The sequence below is a fragment of the Hipposideros armiger genome, unplaced genomic scaffold, assembly GCF_001890085.2.
Source record: "Hipposideros armiger isolate ML-2016 unplaced genomic scaffold, ASM189008v1 scaffold_539, whole genome shotgun sequence".
NCBI classification, from domain to species: Eukaryota; Metazoa; Chordata; class Mammalia; order Chiroptera; family Hipposideridae; genus Hipposideros; species Hipposideros armiger.
The window spans coordinates 535,332-551,651 of NW_017731889.1; the positions used below are offsets into that span (position 1 = coordinate 535,332).

The following is a 16,320-nucleotide window of genomic DNA, read 5'->3' on the forward strand; positions in this document are numbered from 1 at the left end:
CAGCATCTTAGCTGTGGAGGGCAGTGTCACTGGCCCTCATATGTGGGATCCAAACCGGGGCCCTCTGGCGTCCCAAGCCAGTTCTTAACCATCACGCAACTCTGCCAGCCCGAGGACTCACTCTTTTTGAGCTCCAGTGCTGGGGCAGCAGCTCGAAAGGAGCCAGGAACATACAGTGAGGAACTGAATTGTCTGGCTTCAGAGCGAGGGCTGAAGGGACAACTTTTTCCCAAACAGAAGTGCTGGTAGAATCCATTATTTTTTGGTTGAGCCCTCCCTGATCCTGGCGTGCAGACCCAGACAGTCGCCATATTTGAGTCGCCATCAACTTGACTAACACTGTTCGTCCTGCCCTGGTGATTCACTGGGACCCTGCCCCACCCAACTTGCAGGCCCACCCAAGCAGCTTTCAGTGGCTTTTCCATACAAACAGCTTGTCTTGGCTCATGCCATGGACTTCCCCAAAATCTCTCAAAGGTTCACAAACCCCAAACAAGGAGCATCTGGCTTCAGCATGATTACTAAGCAGTAGCTCTTGCTAAGCAGCCCCAGACCCAGCTCTAGCAACAGCCAGCCTCGGTTCATAGCTTGACCTCTCCCAGGAACCTCCAAGCCCAGTGTAGGGGGTAGCCATCTGTGGATTTCTTTGTGGCTCATGCCAGGTGGCTTTGAGCAGTACACAGGCTGTGGTTGAACTTGGTCTGCAGCAGGGTCCCTCATAGGAGGCCCTGGGGCCAACAAGCTTGGCAGCCATCTTTGGACTAAGCCAGAACACCACCCCACTGCCTTTATGGGTGACACACCTAAAGAGCAGACTAAACGGACTCCAGAGCAGTGCTAAAGTAAATTCTGCTCCCTAGGGTCAGCCTCTGAACCACAACTTTTCTTCACTGTAGTCATGGCCAGTCCTTATAACCAATCAGCCTGAGGATCAATCCCTCCTAATGATGTGCAAACAGCAACCAAGGCTCAACTACAACAGGAGGGCACGCACAGCCCACACAAGGGACACACCTGAAGCAGCTGGCTCAGGTTACCAGGGAGACTGTGTCATTGGGCCCCACAGGACACCTGTTACATAATGCCACTCTACTAAGAACGGGAGACATAGCAGCCCTACCTATTACATACAAACAAATACAGAGAGACAGCCAAAATGAGGAGACAAAGAAACATGTCCCAAATGAAATGACAGAACAAAACTCCAGGAAAAGAACTAAACAAAATGGAGACAAGCAATCTACTAGACACAGAGTTCAAAGCACTGGTCATAAGGGTGCTTAATGAATTTAGGGGAACAGTAGATGAACTCAGAATAAAGAGATAGGAAACATAAAAATGGAGATAGGAACTATAAACAAGAACCAGTCAGAAATGAAGAATATAATCACTGAAATGAAGAATACACTATCAGAATGAACAGTAGATTATATGAAGCAGAGGTTCCAATCAGCAATTTAGAAGATAAGGTAACAGAAAACACCTAATAAGAACAGCAAAAAGAAAAAGGAATCCAAAAAAATGAAGATAGTTTAAAGGGCCTCTGGGACAACGTTAAGCATACCAACATTCACATCATAGCGGTACCAGAAGGAAAACAGAGAGAAAGGAATTGAAAATCTATTTGAAGAAATAATGACAGAAAACTTCCCTAACCTCGTGAAAGAAATAGATATACAAGCCCAGGAAGCAGAGCGTCCCAAACAAGATGAACCACACCAAGACACATCATAATTAAAATGCCAGAGGTTACAGACAAAGAGAGAATCTTAAAAGCAAGAAGAGAAAAGCAGTTAGTTACCTACAAGGGAGCTCCCATAAGACTGTCAGCTGATTTCTCAACAGAAACTTTATAAGCCAGAAGGGATTGGCAGAAAATATTTAAAGTGATGAAAAGCAAGGACCTACAACAAGATTACTCTACCCAGCAAAGCTATCATTTAGACTTGAAGGACAGATAGAGCTTCCCAGATAAGAAAAAGCTGAAGGAATTTCTCACTGCCAAACCAGTATTAAAAGAAATGTTAGAGGGACTTCTTTAAGAAGAAGAAGGAGGGCTGGCCGAGTGGCGCATTGGTTAAGAGCTGCCTTGAGACGCCAGAGTGCCCCGGTTCAGATCCCACATATGAGGGCCAGTGACACTGCCCTCCACAGCTAAGATGCTGAACAACAGCAACCTGGAGGTGGGCTGCCGTGAGTCGCCAGCGACAGCGTAGGCTGCAGCCCCTGTGGCAGTGGGTTACCATGGGCTACTGTGTGTAGCGAGCAGCCAGCGTGAGCGGGCGGCAGCCACTGTGAGCTGCCGTTGAGAAGCCGGCGATTGATCTGCCTTGCCCGGGAAGAGCGCAATGATGGTGCCAACTTGGGCCAGTGAAGCAACATCCTCCACAACTAGACTGAGAACAAAACGACAGCAACTTGTCTGTTCCCCTTCCCCCAATTCCCCAGCACTGTTCCCATCCCCCAATTCCCCAATAAAAATCTATTTTAAAAAAAGGGAGGAAAACAAAGATAAAAATATGAATAATAAAATGGAAATAATTACATATCTATCAACAATTACTTTAAATGTAAATGGATTATATGGTCCAATCAAAAGACATAGGGTTGCTGAATGGATAAGAAAAGACCTTTATATATGCTGCTTGCAAGAGACTCACTTCAGATTGAAAGATACACACAGATGGAAAGTAAAGGGATGGGAAAAAATATTTCATGGAAACAACAAAAAAAAGCTGGGGTAACAATACTTACAGCAAACAAAACAGACTTTAAAACAAAGGCTATAGCAAGAGACAAAAAAGGGCCCAGTTATCCCACTTCTGGATATTTATCTGAAGAAACCCAAAATGCTACTTTGAGAGGATGTGTGCATCCATATGTTCATTACAGCATTATTTACAATAACCAAGATGTGGAGGCAGCCTGGTGTCCATCAATGGATGAATGGATAAAGAAGAGGTGGTACATATATACAATGGAATATTAGTTGGCCATAAAAAAGAATGAAATTTTGCCATCTGTAACAATGTGTATGTACATAGACGGTATTGTGTTGAGTAAAGTACGTCAGCCAGAGAAAGACAAATGCCATATGATCTCACTTATATGTGGAATCTAAAGAACAAAATAAACAAAACAGAAAGAAACTCATATATAAGGAGAACATTTTGATGGTTGCCAGTTGGAAAAGGGAAAGGGATTAAGAAGTACAAATTGATAGTTAGAGAATAGTCATGGGAATGTAGGGTATAGTATAAGGAATATAGTCAATAATATGGTAATAACTTTGTATGGTGTCAGATGGGTAGTAGATTTATTGAGGTGATCACCTCGTAAATTATAAAAATGTCTAATCACTATGTCATACACCTGAAGTTGTATGTCACTTTAATGGAAAAATAAAACAATTATTTAAAAAAAATTATTCTGAATAATGTTATCTTTTTCTCTGAAACCTAGATCCCCGTGTTGATCAAGTGTAGTAAGTTTTGCTCAAGTTTTTAGAATTAGTTTCCACCTCAGACTGTTAAAAGTCCCATATCCTCAAAAGAACATCCCCCCAATCTCCTAAGGCTGCAGTTTCAAGACTACACTTTGTGACCACAGCGGGATGCCAGAAAGGGCAAAGGAAGGTGACTCTAGTGCCTAGGGAACAGTCTCAGAGCCACAGGGGAGCAGGGGCCCTGCCAGGTCATCCAGACCCCCCTCCCGCCTTTGCCTTTGGGACAACAGGTGCACCTCCCACTATCTCCAGGAGAAGGGGGACTAAGGAATTTCATGGCGGTGATGAAGAGGCAGGAGCTGAGCATTCAATTTGAAGTGCTGGGATATATCACCTTGTGAAGAAAAGAGAAACCTGTTCTGAGCCTAAGGGAGGGTAAGACATTGTCCTGTCTTTCAGATTGCCCCAGGCTGCTGCAAACCTGCTTGCCTGTTGTCCAAATTTAATTAGCAAATAATCAAGTCATGCAAACAAAAGTTGCTTTCACATGATTATGAGACCCTTAGAACTATCCAGTTTGACTTTGGCGGGGGAAGGAGCCTCAGTTTCCCTCTTTCTTGGTTCTTCCTTCCTCTCTATAATGGGAAATTGAGCTCCACGTGTCATTGACATTGTGAAAAACTGAACCCACACGAAGTTCAAGCTTGATAAAAGTCTGTTTCCTGGACACACCTTCCAGGGATGTGTATAAAAAGTGAATCTACTTCCCCTGAGGGGACCTGGGATCTGCTCCAGTATAATGGGAGGAGTGCCTGGGACTCTGCTTGCCCTTCACCAAGAGCGATTTCCTGTCCTCGTTCCCACTGGAAGCCTTCTCTGACCAGCTGAGGCAGCAGCATGGCCCTGGTGGGGACGAGTGCTGAGCAGCAAGATGGCCCACGCTGGTCACGTCTCCCTGGACAAGGCGGAAATAAATCACACCTCGGCCCCTGCTTAAGATCTGATGAAATTCTCCATTTCCGCTCCAAATTGAATTCCTCCCGAAGGATTGGAGGCTCCTGAGTAATGAGGGCGTTCCTTCCTCCTCTGCTAGACGCATGTTTCAAATTAACTGACATAGCCTTCTAATCTGGGTGGGGAGGTAGCTGTTCAGAACAGCCTTGAGAAACGGTTTTCGGTCCAGAAATGATATTTTTAATCTCAGAGGGGCAGGGCGGCCATCCCACGTGGCCTTTGTGGGGAGGCAGCCCGCCCGTGGTAACCTGGGAAAGAATGAGAACACGTGTCCTGCTGTCACTCTGTGTCGCCCCCCGGCTTTGCCCCCTCTCTTGTCCTCCTCTGCTACTTGTAGCGAAAGAGAATTTACTATGGAGAACACAAGCAAGAGGGCTTGTGCGTTTTGAGTCGAAAATACAACTTTCCTGCCCATCTTTTATTTGGGAAAAACTGATAAACTGTGATTTAAAAAAAAGAAGAACAGTCTTTAGGATGAAGATGTCATTTGAAGTGATTACCTTCCATCCCCTGTAATGATGATAAATGGACAGTTGGCCATTTGTAGAGGCAGTTGACACAGGCCTTTTCAGGGGGAGGAAAAAGGAAACCCGTTTTCAAATGGGCACTGTCAGAGTGAAGACGGATGACCTGCTGGCTGATTAGGACTATGAATAAGGCTCTGAGAACCAGGAATGTGTGAGGAGCCCAGGGGTAAAACATAAATCAAGGTTAAGGTAGGGCTAGAAAATCCTAAACATTCATTCTGTTATGAATGTGGGCATGAAGCAGATTATCTGTTGGTAAAGGAATATTTAACATTACTCCTTGACGTGAACTTAAGAGCATTCAACTTTTCTTCACTCACTGTTTTAAAAAGCAGTTTAAAAATTCTACTTACCGTGAGAAATTCTGATGTTTAGTATCAAAAGGAGAGGAAGAAATTCTTGAAAGAAAATGCTATTGGTTCTATTATGTCAGAATTTTGTTAACAACGTTTTAGAAAGGTTATCAAAACCTTACTCCATGTTTTAATCTAGTTTTAAGAAAGAAGCCATTTTCTTCATAAGGAAATATAACCCCAGAGCACCCCACAGGTAAAACCCAACCTTAGAGGGCAAACTCTGCAGCAGTCGGATTTGGGGTCTGGTTCTCAAGTGGAAAATTGCTTTTCAGGGAGAAGGTCATGTTTTTCATTGATAATGGGGCAGGTCATTTCTATCCAGTGAAACTCCCTTCTTTCCTATCTAGGAGGATGTTTAAGCTTTGGCCTTTCTCAGAGGACATTTGTCCCAGGCCAGAAAGAAAGGATTGAGGATGGAAGTGGGAGTTTAGGTGGGATTCCAGCAATGCCAGGGCCTGTCCTGAGCCCAACCAAGATGTCCCGGGGCCCGGGGTGGTGCCTCCCAAGTATTGGCAGGTGGGAAGGAGGCCTGGTGGAGTGGACACAGACTGCTGGAAGAGGAAAATTAAAGGGCAAGGAAACACAATGCCACCCCCCACACAGCTGCCTTTGTACATTCCTTCAGGCCCTCGCAGACTTTGATATTTGCATAAATGGGCCTGGGCTAGGCTTCCCCACTGGGACAAAACAGCTAGTGGGTCACCGAGGACAGGGCAGGCTTTTTCTCAAGAACAGTTGTCAGCTTGTGTAACCTTCCCGAGTGGAGCAGACTGGTCAGCCTTAGAGTCTCTAACTATGGTGCACCGTCTGGGTCTCTGGTCCACCGACCCCTCTGAGGCAGGCTTGTCTCTGAGCCTGTTTATAAGGCCTGATGTTACTTGTGTTTTGTTTTAGCCAAAAGGGTGAAGTGCTGCCAACAGTATGTCTGGAATGTTATTTACTTGGTACATTTCTGTGGCTTTTCTTTGTAGCACTGCACATGCCAGAGCAAGGGGTCATTTACTTGAAAATGCCAGGTTGCACAGTCTCTCCTCTACAGGGCGACTTTCTCGGTAATAGGGTAATAGGAAGTTTCCCTCTTATGCCTCTCAGTTCCCTCCCTCTCTCCCTCCCTCCCTCATTTCCTCCCTTCCACCCTCCCTCCCTCCCTTCCTTCCTTCTTCTCTTCCTTTCTTCCTCCCTTCCTGTCTTCCTTTTCTCCTTCCTTCCTGCCTCCCTCCCTTCCTCCCTACATTCTTTCCTTCCTTCCTCCCTTACCCCCTTCCATCTTTCCTCCCTCCCTCCCTTTGTTCCTATCTTTTTTTCTGAGTTAGTGCTCTAAAGTCTTGTTGGTGCCTGCTGCAATGCGCCGCTGTGTCCTAAATGCCCCCGATGCACTTTTAATATCTGGAGTTTCTGGTGGACTCTGCTGTGAGCCTGGCAGACACTTTTTCATTTGCGTGTCTGCCCTGTTATTATTTCATATAAAAGCTGTCTGTTTTGGCACACGACTCCCGTGATTTCAGTTGGGCTCTCTGAGCTGAATGGGTGATGTTGTGCAAGGAAAATACAGGTGGGGTTTTCTCTACTGGTGGCCGCGGGGGCGGAGGACGAATCTGCAAGCCGCCCTGGCTTGTGTAGAGCTGACACAATTGCTAACAAATGGCTTTTGAAGGAAGAAACCAGTGTGTACAGTTTCTTAATTTGGAAGGTTTCACAACTGTTTTTGTTCAATTGAGGGAGGAGAGATTTTTTTTTTTTAAAGAGCAAATTCTTCATTAATAAGACTGTAAACAAGTCCCGGACAGTGAGACATGCTGACGGTGGAAGCATAGGAGGTATTCTGTTTACCTCTTCCCTCTTCAGCCTCCCCCCTCCTCCCATATGTCTGTGCCATTCTAATCATGGTATTTTGAGTTCTAAAACAAAGTATGGAAAATGAGATTAGATAAATCTCCTTGACTGGTGCCAGCCCTGGGGCCGTTCTGCACACCTGGGTACGTTAACTCTCTCTCTCCCTCTCCCTCTCCTTCTCTCTCTCTCTCTCTCTCTCTAGTTTTCTTATACCGTGAGCACATGTAAGCATCTACAGATAGATGATAGCATTGAAACCTTTGCTTTACAGAGACTCAACGTTTACCTAAGTCTCTTGGAAAAGTCACCCGTCCTGGCACCTGTTAGTTTAACTCTGGAACAGCCCCAGTCTGAAATGGAAAATTTTTGGTTCCACTCTCCTCAGCCTTTCCTGTCCTTCTGCACAACTTCTCAATTTGTTCATAAGCCACTCGGATTTTTGGCTGAAAGGTCTCCTTTGATCATCTCTTGACAGCATGGGCTTCACATTCTCACACCTGCTCTTCTTTTACAGTCCAGATTTCCGAGTAAATGCTTCCATTGCCTTGTAATTTCTTCAGTGTAAAACTGGGGTGCAGGTTACTGATTACAGGTAATAGCTGTTTGATGACGGAGACAACTGCTTGGCAGAAACGGCAACCTGAACCGCTGCCAGAAATGTAAACTGCCACTTTATGCATTTCTGAAAGCATCTAAGCTGCAAGCCTATCGGTCATGATGTAGCATGCACATGATAATAACAGGCTCCCGCTGAGAACACTGCCCCATGGGGCAGCCACCGAGGACAGGCTCTAACAAGACTCCGTGTTTTCTCCCTCATTATCCACAGCCCACACATCATCTTCCTCTCTCAGAGCATGTTGACTGGAAGGAGCCACCTCTGTGGGACCCGTCTCTGCCATGAAATCGCTCATGCCTGGTTTGGCCTAGCTATCGGGGCCCGCGACTGGACAGAAGAGTGGCTGAGTGAAGGATTTGCCACTCACTTGGAAGATGTCTTCTGGGCCAAAGCACAGCAGGCAGGTTTACAGTGACCCTAAGCATTTCACTCCCTGGAGTCAAATTCTATTCACAGTCCTTCGTTCATTCAACAGATACGTCCTGAGTCCTTCGTACACACTAGGTACTAGGTACTGCTCTTTCTCACTGGGGAGCGAGAGAAGTCCCTGCGCCCTGTGGGGTTCGCAATCTAGTGATAGGAGAGAGACTCCACAAACACACACATCTGTGGCCCGGTCAGGTGGAACAGTGAACCAGATAATGAGGGGAAAGTGCTGTTTCAGAAGGCACTAAAAGAAGGCCTCTCTGTAAAGGGGCCGTTTGAGCAAAGGCTTGCAGAAAAGGTCATGCCGAGGCTACTCAAGCACTACTTTGTGGTTCTGGCTGTGGTGACATTGACTGTGTTTGGCTATGTTTTTTTTAAACAATGAGATTAAGGTAAATTGGGAGTCATAATCTCAGATGTCTGCTGGCAAGTGGTGCAGAATGGAGCCCGTGGTGTTACAGGTTAGGGGATGATGAGGACGGTGGGAAACCGTCGCTGCTCCCCCTCTCTAACCAATGGCCATGTTGAAGGGAGGGCTCAAGATAGCTAGATGCTTCGCTTTTCAAAGAAAGTTAGAAATCTGGATTTGTATGTGAAATTTACTAACTTGAAAAATATTATGCAACCCGAACATGCCCAGAGGCCAGAATGGGTCAACACATTCCCAGTACAACCTCTGCTTTAAAGAACTAGCCGCCAATTTAATGAGGATATAGCAGCTAAACTGCTTCCTGCTTATTTTCCAGTTCCTAATATTTGGTCATTTGTTTTCCCTACCATTCCTACCCCTTACACACATGACTATTTAACATTTTCTGAGGTTTCCACGTTTGTGCATACCCGTCTGACTTTGTCCAAGTTCCTTGTGCCCGTTGAAATCCTCTGCATTGTTCAGCAGCCCGCTCAAGGGCGCCTCTGGATAGCCCAGGTTGATCATGCTGCTCCCAAGTTAACACTACTCAAACGCTACCACAGGATTGAGTACTCACCTTTTTTTCTCACTTTTTCCTTCTTCCTTCTCTCCCCACTTCTAGACTATGACCTCTTTCAAAGCAGAGCTATGTCTGACTCCAACTCCCACCCCTGTAGAGCTAGCAGTGCCGACATCCGTGTCCCCTTCCATACAGAGGCCCATGAAGAGAGGCCATGTGGCATATTTGGGAAAGAAGACGAGGTTCAGAGCCTGACCAGCCTTGGAATCCAGCTCTGCTGTGCACCACCCTTCCTGAGCCTCAGTTTCCTTATTTGTGAAGTGGGTCTGAGGATGCTCACTCTTGCAGAGTGACTAGGATAACGTGTAAATGAGCTTAGCACAGTGCCTGACACATGGCAGGCATTCAGTAAAGGTTAAATAAGTTTCATATAAATGTGCCTCTATCACCTTCTCTTCCCTGGGTGCTTCCATCCTGAGACAATCAGATTTGTGCTATTCTTGGTAACTGTGAATGTATTTCAGGCATCTGACAATGACTTTTTCTGTCCTTTTGCCTCCTGCATCCCCAGAAAGCACTCCTCTACCCTCCCCCCTGTCTGCACTTCCAGGGGTCGTTCCTGAGTCTCTTTGCAGGGGTCCCCCCTCTAGCTGCCCTGAGTGCGTCCATCTCCACAGACAGAGGCACAGAGCCAGCCTGGCTGCATCTCACAGCCACACACCTTCCATGTATCCATGCTGTGCTCGATCTGTAGGGATAAGGATGAATAAGACACAGCCCTGCTCTGAAAGAGGTCATAGTCTAATAGAGATAAGAAAAGCACACAATGGAAGGAAGAAGAAAATAAGTTAGAAAAGAGGTAAACACCAAGTATTGTACACGTTCAAAGGTGGGAGAGGCCGTGTCTGAGACAACCCAGAAAGCCTTGTTGGAGGAGGTGACTTCTGACATGGGCTCACAGGGAAAGTAGGAGCTGAGGTTTCTCTGTCCCTTCTTTTTCCCTGACCTGGCGTAGGGGACAGCCCAGCTCGTCATCGTTCAAGGTGCGTGCAGTGACTCTCCAGTATGTGAAAACACGGACACCCCGAGGCGAAGTGGCCATTGTAGAACCAGCACAAAGTTGGGGGATATTACCAGAGCACTTCCATCACTCTGACCTCTTCCTTGAAGGCTGAGTGAGACTGAGCTGCAACTGGTCCTTGACAAGTGTCCTCAGCAGACCTTCCACACCAAAGAGGAGCGCTGCTCTGGACAGGGAAGAGTGGGCCACCTCACAGGACTCGCCAGGGCAGCAATGGGCTTTCCCAGGGAAGAGGGCGTGAGGGCTATCGGTCACTCTGCAACACCGAGCAGTAGCAAGCATGGCAGCTGGGGAGTGGGAAGTCATTGAACAAGGAGCTAGAAATCAGCACTCAACTCCAGAGTGGCATGCTGTACGAGAGGTGAATTGAGTTAGCTGTAAGATTGAATGTATAACTTGTCATCAACCAGGATAAAGTCTAAACTCTTTCACAGGTGATTTAATCAGCTTGGGCTGCCATAACAAAACACCACAGACTGGGAGGCTTGAACAGACATTTGTTTTCTCACAGCTCTGGAGGCTGGAAGTCCAAGACCAACGTGTTGACAGGCTTGGTTTCTCTCTTCCCTGGCTTGGTGACGGCTGTCTTCTCATGGTGCCCTCACATGGCTTTTCCTCTGTGCCCACGTGGAGAAAGAGCTCTGGTGTCTCCTCTCTCTCCTTCTCAGGACACCGGTCCTGTTGGATGGGGGCCCCACCCCTCTGACCTTATGATCCTTAATCACCTCCCTAAAGGCCCCACTTCCGGTATAGTCACCTTTGGGGTTAGAGCTTCAACTTATGAATTTGGGGGCAGAGGGAGGTCACTCCGTTTATAACAACAGGACACACAAAGTCCACTGATCATTTGGCCTCTGCTGGCTTCTTGGCACCTCTGTCGCTCTCCAATGGCAGCCTGCTCCTCGCCTGACCACATCCCTCGCTGTTCTCGAAACACTTCATTCTTTTTCCAAGTTCCACAAACCTTGCACATGATTTCCCGCTTCTGAAATTCCCCCTCCCCTGGCTGACTCCTGCTTTCAGGGCCACCAGCTCAGGCCCTCCCTCCTTCTCAGGAAAGCCTTGTGACCGCCCTGACTGGCCAGGGGGCACCCGGTTCTTCCTTCACCTCTATCGTAACGTTCTGATGTTAGTGTTCTTAGTATCCACCCACCCCCACCCCACACTCCACGGGGTAGGGACTGGATACACAATGTCCCCAAGGCCTAGCAGAGACTCGGGATATATCTGTTGAATGAACTACTAGAGACCTGTCATTTCCAGAAGTGCCCCTGGATACTGACATTTTCGTCCCTGTGGATATCCTGTTGCCCTCCTTTCAAGAGACTATAGCCATGAGACCTGGTGGGCACATCCAATGACAGTGGCTGACTGTGGCAGGTAGGGCAGGGCTCAGTGGCCTTCCTCCTCCTGCAGAGCGAGCCCAGGCAGCACACTGTGTCTGGTTATATGCAAACAGAATCATCTGGGTTGCATTAGCAGGCCCCACTGTAAACAAGCCCTTCACAAAACTGAGGGCTGGGAAAATAGGAGGTAAGGGTCAGGGCCTTCCCCACCCTGCACAGAAAGACAAAGCAGGAAAGGGCTGGATGGAACCAGAGTGGAAATGGCCCCCTAGGGAAGCCTCTGCTCTCTAGGGCCGGGTAGGGGGAGGTTCTGGGACCAGGGGGCTCCTCCCAAACAGGCAGCAGGGGAGCGAGCAGCTGGTTCCTTGTTGGAGGACCTGAGAGGCCCCTCTGGCCCCTGACTTTTCTGAGGGGCATGAGGTGCCGCAGGGAGGCCGTCTGGGCCATGGTCCCTGAAACAAAGCCAGCTGCTCCACGGGGGGCCCTGACCTCGCAGGAGGACAACAGTGACTGTGTTTTATGCACGTGTGTTTGTGTGTCTGTGGCCCAAGCAGCTGGCCCCCCATGAGGCCCGGGAGCAGCAGGAGCTGCGGGCTTGCCTGCGCTGGCGACGCCTCCAGGACGAGGTGCGGAGCTCCCCGGAGGAGATGCAGGTGTTGAGGTAAAGCGCCATGCGACCCCTGGACCTGGTCTTCTCTCCCGCCCGCTCTGCCTTCCCTGCTCGACACATCCAGGCCCTGTGTTAAATACACTGCTTTTCCTTCGCAAATTAAATTGGACCAGGTTACTCATTCTCCCAGGGACGGGTTTGTTATGTTTTAAGTCTTTCAGGGTGTGGGTTTGGATTTGCCTCCTGACATTTTCCTAGTGTCTCTATTCAGGAAGAAAACTAGCACAAGGCCGTTTCCGGACCGAATTCTTCCTTTGAAGTTCTAATAGTCACTCCATGTGGTGGCTTCGGACTGGGAGAAGGCTGGGTTTGGTAGCCTGGCAGACAGTAACCCTTTAAAGCCAAAAGGGGGGAAAAAACCTTTAGGAAAATATTGATTCCTAAGTGTTTAGTAGTAACAGATGTTTGTGTCAATGGGGCCTTTTGTTCCGATATGTCCCCGCGGGAGGCCATCCTGTGGGAGGATTCTAGTCCCAGCTCCTCCGTTTTGTTTTCAGTGTCTTGCCGCACTTGTCGGATTACTTCTTGCCATTTTTCCATTTTTGTGCCACTCTGCTTTGCTCGTTTTTTTCTTCACTTCTCTGAATAGTTGTTTATCTGAAACCTGGAGCCTAGGCCCCAGGAGCACTGTGGTTGCTATGGCAACAGAAGCTTTCATCCTGCCTGCCACCTCGACTACAGCCAAGTGTTTGGAATCCGCAATCAGACAGGTGGGAAGGCAGCCATCCGGGAATCATCTCCACTTTAGATGGCAACCTTGAAGGCCCGTCCACCTCCTGGGCAGAAAGAAGCCTGCCTAAAACGTTCTGTGTTGTCTCTGTTTTTAAATAAACACCCCCACTCCGCAGTGACTGCCCACTGAGGTCCAAGTCAGAGGGAACTGCTGAGCCCAGCCTGACCCCGGAGTCTGGCCGGCGCTTCGTGCAGCATTGCAGCACGGGCTGGCTGTGTTTCCCAGGGAGAAGTCACTGCTTGCTTGCACGCTAGCTGCTGCCATTGGCGCTGACTCACCCATTGTTCAGGACAGCCAGAGCCTGGAGCCCTGCAGTCCCCACCCAATGCCACTTATCGAGCATCTGTTCACTCAGCTAGTGGGAAGACCCCACCCACGTCCAACGTGGACAGGGGCGCTGCTCTCACGAAGCTTCCACTTAGTGGGGACCCTGTTGTGTGCACAGCTATTATAGGTTCAGGTGGTGAGAAGGGACACGAAGGGATAAGATGATTTATAGTAAGGAGGCTGGGAATGCCCCTCTGGGAGAAGCACGAAGGCCCTGAGGCAGGAAAGCCCTTGGCTTGCAGGTGCAGGGTAGTGTAGCCAGAAGGGCAGGGAGAGAGGCGGAGCCAAGCCCTCTAGCCTTACTCCACGTGCAGTGCAAGCCGCCCAGGGCCTCGAGCACAAGCAGAGAAGGCTCCTGACCTGTCTTGTGGTTTTATGGTGCTGCTCTGACTGCAGTGTGGGATGGACCGCAGACAGCACACGGAAAGCAAGGAGAAGGGTTAGAACATTGTAGTTGTCCCTAAAGGAGTCCTGGTGGTGGCCGTGACAGACTCAAGAAGCAGACCTATTTGAGACTTGCTTTGGCAGTGAAACTGGCAGGTCTTTGGTCGACTGAATGTGGAGAAGAAGGAAATGAGTGTCCAGAATGACTTCTAGGCTTTTGACTTGAGCAGCTGAGCAAGATAGATGGTGAGGCCATTTGGTAAGATAGCACGGACTTTGAGAGGAGCAGGCTTTGGAGGGAAAAGTAAAGATCCCAGTTTCGCATGCAGTAAGTTTGAGATGCCAAATAGCTATTCAAAACTGAGAGCTCAGTAGGGTCTACAAGTGAGGGGCTCATTGGAGAGACTGGAACATTTGGCCTATACATACTTAAAATTCTGAGCACATTGAAATCACTAGGGAGAGAGGAAAGTGAGAGAAGAGGTTGGGAGGAAGTTGAGGGTCCAGCAGAGGAGCTGGGGAAATCGGTGCTGAGAAAACCCAGACACTCGGGCTTGTGGAAGCCAGGGAAGAAAGTCAGGGAGGTGGGAGTGCGGTATTGGATGCTGCTGAGGGTGTTTAAAAGGGAGGGACGGAAAGGACAGAAAGATGTGACCTGGACATGCATGCATTTATTCATGAGTGCTTGAGAAGGAAGCCAGATTGGAGTGGGTGGAAGAGTGGATAGGCGGTCAGGAAGCAGACAGTGAGTGTGGACTTGGTGTGGGAAGTTGTGCTCAGAAGAGAAGCAGATGACGGTCAGAGAGGCTTGTTTTAGGGAGGCTGACGCAGGCGCATGCTTAGGGATGAGCTGTATAACTGTGCCAATCCTGCCACCTCTCAAGATTCTTTCTCTCCATTCCCCAAGTCTCTAAGTCCCTCTGAAGCCTCCAGGTCTGCATGACACAGTCCTTCAGTGGGGGGAGGGACATTATATTTAATATTAGCTGATGAGATGTGTTTCGTAAGCAGTCCGCCTGCACACTGGGAGGACAGTACACAGGTGAGGAGAGCCTTATCTTTGGACCCCACAGAGCTTGATCAACCCAGCTTTTGGTGGCCAAGAGCTTTTCCTTCGTGTATGGAGGCAGGAGAAAGAATCCACTATTTTTAGACCTCTGTGCTGGAAGACTTATTATGGCATTTGTTTTTCTTTGTCTTAGTATTCAGAAATTATATTTGCCTAAATTAGGGCTCACCATGAAATGACTGCATTTCAAAGACTTGCTGCACATCATTTCGGAAAATATTGTTATCAGATGTGCTTACAATGAAGAGGAAATGTTTTTGAGCCTGCCCCGAATTATATGGTCTAGGTTTAGTTTACTTCCATCTCTTAGGACTCTCCCTTAAATGGACACAGAGAACCTAGAAATTACAGAAAGTGAAAGGAAGAACCAGGGTTGTAAAAATTTGTTCTCAGATTTTATTTTGTTTCACTATGCAATAAGACCTTAGGAAAGAAGTCTCTTCAAATAATACAGTGATCTAAGATGCTACCTTTTTTTATTCTTGTAAGATACCCCGTGGTCTTTAAATGATAGACCAAGAACAATTTAGCAGCCTCAGTTTGTGTCTTGGTCCTTCCTCCAGGTTGCCAGGTGCAATGGAAACGTCTCTTACCCATCCTTACAGCAGCTTTCAACATGGTTGGCCACTCCCTCCTAAAAACACTTTCTTCGCTTGGCTTCTGTGTGCCACCCTCTCCTGGATTTCCTTCTGCTTTGTTGGCCAATCCTTCCTTACCTCTCCTGCTGGCTCTTTCACGTTTTCACTGAGATGACTCAAGGCTCCAAAGGACTGAGTATGGTGTCTGACATCACACAGCTAATAAAGACCAGAGTGGGACTTAAACTGTCCTCTTTTCTCTGCACCATCTCCCGCCTTCAAATAGCTCGGTATCGCGTTTAGTTGCATTAAAATAGAAATACTCCCTGTATCTTGAACTGAGGAAGGATGTGAAGGGAGGGGTAAAAGAGGTATCCTGGACGAAGCATCTTTGTCTTTTTACAAATGAAAGAGCACGTATCTGATTTTTTTTCAGTAGATAACAGGAAAAAAGAAAATTCAGCATTGTGTTGGTTATAGATACTGGAGTATTAACAAACTGAGAGGAGAAAAAACCTAAAATTTTGTTGGGCTCTGACTTGCTGATTTCATTAATTTTAAGAACTGTTTTCCATTTGTGCCTTCCATACATCCAGTGTTGAATCATGGCTCTCATCAAATGCATCTTAGATCGACGATGTGGTTATAAGTTTCCTTTGGTGACAGTAATTATACTTTTTTATATTCTCCTAGGCTTCTCAGCCGTTCTTGGCTGGGGAGCCTATAATGTGGCTGCAGGCTGTTGAGGTGTGACTATTTGCTCATAGTTTCAGAATGCTAGGGGTCACATTACTGACTGTGCCTTTTGTCATTTGTTAATTATTAAAGATGCCTTTCCTGTAGGCGAGACCCCCATGGCTCTCTGCAGGCCCTCCCTCGCCTCTCCACCAGCTCTGGGCAGAACTGTGCACCGGGCCAAGCCTGATCTCACTGTCATCCTACCTATTCTGCCCTGCCTGGCCGCCACCTCTTCACTTTCT

The 16,320-nt window shown here is 47.8% G+C and overlaps 1 protein-coding gene across 23 annotated transcripts in view; it reads left to right on the forward strand.

Annotated features, from left to right (window-relative positions):
• Window positions 1-16,320, forward strand: part of AOPEP (aminopeptidase O (putative)) — a 433,403-nt gene that overhangs the window by 227,278 nt on the left and 189,805 nt on the right. For 22 of the 23 annotated variants that reach the window (XR_002126899.1, XR_002126900.1, XR_002126898.1 and 19 more), the window contains exons 6-7: window positions 8,005-8,194; window positions 12,134-12,240. The exons of the other annotated variant lie outside the window; for it this stretch is intronic. Coding sequence is in view for 11 of the 22 variants with exons in the window: in XM_019668789.1 (XP_019524334.1) it covers window positions 8,005-8,194; window positions 12,134-12,240 (297 nt within the window). In the remaining 11 variants the exon portion in view is untranslated. The remainder of the gene's footprint in view (window positions 1-8,004; window positions 8,195-12,133; window positions 12,241-16,320) is intronic. 23 annotated transcript variants of the gene reach the window in all.